Source organism: Salmo trutta, chromosome 14 (genome assembly GCF_901001165.1).
Source record: "Salmo trutta chromosome 14, fSalTru1.1, whole genome shotgun sequence".
In the NCBI taxonomy this organism is placed as follows: Eukaryota; Metazoa; Chordata; class Actinopteri; order Salmoniformes; family Salmonidae; genus Salmo; species Salmo trutta.
The window spans coordinates 22,173,316-22,177,995 of NC_042970.1; the positions used below are offsets into that span (position 1 = coordinate 22,173,316).

General features: G+C 43.6%; 1 protein-coding gene across 1 annotated transcript; it reads left to right on the forward strand.

Annotated features, from left to right (window-relative positions):
* The first annotated feature begins 287 nt into the window (after positions 1 to 287).
* On the forward strand, positions 288 to 2,318 carry chchd4a (coiled-coil-helix-coiled-coil-helix domain containing 4a). Its single transcript, XM_029774903.1, has 3 exons — positions 288 to 445; positions 1,138 to 1,236; positions 1,397 to 2,318. Exons 1-3 carry the CDS (start codon positions 424 to 426, stop codon positions 1,780 to 1,782), a joined length of 507 nt encoding a protein of 168 aa, XP_029630763.1. The 5' UTR covers positions 288 to 423; the 3' UTR covers positions 1,783 to 2,318.
* The last annotated feature ends 2,362 nt before the right edge of the window (positions 2,319 to 4,680 follow it).

Genomic DNA, 4,680 nt, shown 5'->3' on the forward strand with positions numbered 1-4,680 from the left:
CAGCCGTTTCCAGCTACAGTAGTCATTTACAACATCAACAATGTCTACACTGTATTTCGGATCAATTTGATGTTATTTTAATGGACAAAAAAAAAAGGTTTTCTTTCATAAACAAAGACATTTCTAAGTGACCACAAACTTTTGAACGGTAGTGTATATTTCATATCCAGTGATTCACATTGGGGACATTTATTTGACATTGGAAGATGTTTTAAAACCCACATTGACGCTTTTCACGTGGGGGACTTTTATTTAGAATAATTTCTAAATTCCGTGACCCGGTAGTACTTTTTTTTTGTGTTGCTGACAAGACACTGATAGCCGGGTGGTTATTAAATGTCTGCACAGTAGCTAATTGTTGGACAAAAACTGTTGTTACTTGTAAGACAAGTAGAGGATTGACAGATATCACCACCGGCAGTCATGTCGTACTGCAAGCAAGAGGGTAACTTTAATGGCGTACACACTCACATTTTCATTCATTTCGCTCATGCAATGTCATTGACTGGCCTAGCATGTTGGCTAGCTACTAGTAGCATGTCAGCGTTGCTTATTCCAGCGTTATTGGTACAGTAATTCCATGTAGATAGCCAGTTATAGGTTCAACGAAGTCTATAACTAGGGCAATCAGATTATGTCAGTATTAATCCGATTTGTAGAGGTAGCTAGACAGGCTATTAGTAGTACGAGACGAGCACATCAGCTTCTATGCTAGCTAGCCAGATAGCTAACGAGGCTTGAGGACTTTCTTTCGGGGCTGTCAAAGAGCAGGTCATGTCAGGTGACAGTTCAGTTTGTTTTATATCAGGACCCTGTTGACTTAACACTGTGTGCAGAACTCTGTTGAAAAACAGCTGTTGAATTGTTAACTTAACAGCTATTATGGCCAACATTAATAGTCTACAGCGTGCAATGATCCAATAGATAAATGCGCTGTTGTTTTTTGGGGGGGTCGGTCAGACAATATACACAATATTAACCATACATTTTTATGGTCTCCCCCTTTGATTTAAAACCAGCCTGGAAATCGGGGAGGGGAAGTGCATTTAGTATCTCATGGTTACAACTCCGTGCCTGTTGTTTCCTTGGAGATGCCATCTTCTCATGCTGACCTCACCTATGTTTTTTCCTTGCCAGGTAAAGATCGCATTATCTTCGTTACCAAGGAAGACCATGAAGCGCCCAGCAACGCTGAGCTCATTGCAGATGACCCCAATGACCCCTACGAAGATCAGGGTCAGTGGGCTGTAAATTCATGTTGGGGATGTGGAAGGATTATGAAACACTCATCAGTAGTGTAGTCATTACAAAGATACCAAAGAGGTGTATACTGAAGAATGATGAAGGGTCGCAATTACAACCATATCAATACATTATTATATCCCTATTCCTCTAGGCCTGATCCTGCCCAGTGGGGAGATCAACTGGAACTGTCCATGCCTGGGAGGGATGGCTAGCGGGCCCTGTGGGACACAGTTCAAGGAGGCCTTCTCCTGCTTCCACTACAGCAATGAAGAGGTGAAGGGTTCAGAGTGTATCGACAACTTCCGTGCTATGCAGGAGTGTATGCAGAAGTACCCTGAGCTCTACCCCCAGGAGGACGAGAACGAGGGAGCTGATGCTGCTGCCCCTTCCCTCGTTGATTCTACTGCCTCTGTGCCCACCGAGGACTCTTCCCCAGCCTCAGTGCCCTCTAGTAACTCTACCCCGTCCCCACCGACACCTGAATCTGCCCCGTCATCCGACAATACACCATCCACAGACAGCCAGGCTGCCAGCTAAAATCACCCAGCATCCCCCAGTCTCTCTCTTAAACCACTGCTGAGCACAGGCCACTTTCATGGGAGATCAGCTGTGTGTTCACTGGTGCCTCAGACTTTCTCTTGGTTCAACGTTCATCACAAAGGATAATGACTTTAAAGGGGCCTAGTACTGCAGAGGAGTTATGTCTCTTCCAGGGAATATCAGTTAAGGCTGTGAGAGGAGGACAATACAAAATACATTTCATAGGCTTTATTGTAGTGGTTGTTGAGCTCCTGAGGTTCCTACAGTGCCAAGTTTGTAGAGGGGGGGGGGGATCGTTTTCTGCAGGGGACTTTAGTTAAGACTCGCAACCAACATATTTTTCTGCTTTTCAAGCTTCAAATCAGATGTGTTGTGCCATTCTACGTTAATGCTACACTGGAGGTGTGTAACCTACTGTCAATGTTACTGCTAGTTTGTGATTACTTGACTTCGTGTTTGCGCTTGCAGGATCATAGTAAGCAATTGAGCTAGTATTAAAGCTTGATTACTCTTGTTCTCAGTTGCTGGTCAAAGATCATGTGACATGTCTGTTTTTCCCACTTAAGTTTTGTCAAAAGTCCTGAACGTCGCTGGTGGCAGGAAGTTTTTCCACCAACCTGTATTTTTCAGTTAAATCTGAGTTTTAGCACAGCCTACATTGCCTCACTATTATATAATAGATTTTTCCATCAAATGACCGCCCTAAGAAAGTGGAAATCCATTGTCTGCAATAATTTCCTCTAAGAGAGAATGAAACACTGTGCGCCAACTGGCGTTTTGTTATGGGGTGCATAATGCAGTCTCCATGGAAGATGGAGATGTGTTTAATGCATACATTTATGCAAATCACAATGACATCAATACATGATTTATGTGAAAATCTGAAATTCAGTGTGTGTGTAAATCTCAGGATTCGGGCCTTTTGAGATACTTTTGGTCATGTAGTGTATGTGGACACCTCGTAAAACATATTTTTCCAAAATCATGGGCAAAGGTGTTCAATAGGGTTGAGGTCAGGGCTCTGTGCAGGCCAGTCAAGTTCTTCCACACCCATCTCGACAAACCATTTCTGCATGGAACTCGCTTTGTGGGGCGGCAGGTAGCCTAGTGGTTAGAGCGTTGGACTAGTAACAGAAAGGTTTCAAGATCGAATCCCTGAGCTGACAAGGTAAAAATCTCGTTCTGCCCCCTAACCCACTGTTCCTAGGCCGTCATTGAAAATAAGAATTTGTTCTTAACTGACTTGCCTAGTTAAATAAAGGTAAAATGTAAAAAAAATTGTGCATGGGGGCATTGTCATGCTGAAACAGGAAAGGGCTTCCCCAAACTGTTACCACAATGTTGGAAACACAGAACCGTCCAGAATGGCATTATATGGTGTCGCGTTAAGATTTACCTTCACTGGAACTAAGGGGCCTAGCCCGAACTGTGAAAAACAGCCTCAGACCATTATTCCTCCTCCATCAAACTTTACAGTTGGTGTTATGCATTGGGGCAGGTAGCTATCTCCTGGCATCTGCCAAACCCAGATTTGTCCGTCAGACTGCCAAAAGGTGAAGTGTGTCTCATCACTACAGAGAATGCGTTTCCACTGCTCCAGAGTCCAATGGCGGTGAGCTTTACACCACTCAAGCCGACTCTTGGCATTGCACATGGTGATCTTAGGCTTGTGTGCGGCTGCTTGGCCATGGAAACCCATTTCATGAAGCTCCCGACGAACAGTTATTTTGCTGACGTTGCTTCCAGAGGCAGTTTGGAACTCGGTAGTGAGTGTTGCAACCGAGGATGGATTACTTGCCGGTCACGTTCTGTGAGCTTGTGTGGCCTACCACTTCATGGCTGAGCTGTTGTTGCTCCTAGATGTTTCCACTTCACAATAACAGCACTTACAGTTGACCGGGACAGCTCTAGCAGGGTAGAAATTTGACGAGCTGACTTGTTGGAAAGGTGGCATCCTATGACGGTGCCACAATGAAAGTCACTGAGTTTTTCAGTAACGCCATTCTAATTCCAATATTTGTCTATGGAGATTGCATGGCTGTGTGCTCAATTTTATACACCGGTCAGCAAAGGGTATGACTGAAATAGCCTAATCTGCTAATTTTAATGGGTGTGCACATACTTTTGTGTATGTAGTGTATGACTTTTCTAGTTAGAGGGTCCTGAAAGGCCAAATATGTTTGGTGCTGGCTGCTTTTATCAACAACTCCTGTTCTTATGAAGAAAGGCTGGTGAGGATATACAGTATCATCTAGACAGGTGCTAGGCAATCATTGTATAAAAACTATTTAGTCAATGATGAAATTGTGCAAAGCTTGAGTATCCATCCACAGTAAAGAAGGCGCTTCCTTCACCTGCTTTTAAAACATGTAATTTAAACCTTAATGGACTGCTACTCCCATTTAACCTCTCCTGATTAAAGTTAATACTGAACCATGTCTCATTTCCTCTTTCACACCTCTCTGATTCTATGTTTAAATACTTCAAACACAAATGAAGCTACATATTCATATTTACGACTGCCCCATGATGCTTTGAAAGTGATTCTTCCTCAGGGATCCTGAGTTCATTCTTTGGTATAACTGCACCACACACACAGCCTTGGATTAAGATATTAGCTACATTTTCGTAACACAAGTTTCTCAGGTTTATCTTTGGATGTACTTTGTAGGCCCTATTTGTTGTGGAAAAGAAGATGGCAATGGCTGGGACATGTGTAGACTTAGATTACCACCAGACATACACCCTGCGACTGCACTACGCTGAAGAGAGGCATGGAGAAGAACAGTAGAAAAGAAGATGGTGTGGCCTGACCTGGGAAACCCCCACCAAGAAGGCTGCAGACTAGACCAGTGCACTCTCTCGTGTGCCTCAATATTTAAGTAAGTAAGTAGG

Excerpts from the sequence above, each read along its gene's own strand:
- chchd4a (XM_029774903.1), top strand. The coding sequence starts at position 424 with ATGTCGTACTGCAAGCAAGAGG. Across the intron at positions 446-1,137 it reads GTCGTACTGCAAGCAAGAGG|GTAAAGATCGCATTATCTTC; the intron begins GTAACTTTAATG and ends TTTCCTTGCCAG. Across the intron at positions 1,237-1,396 it reads TGACCCCTACGAAGATCAGG|GCCTGATCCTGCCCAGTGGG; the intron begins GTCAGTGGGCTG and ends CTATTCCTCTAG.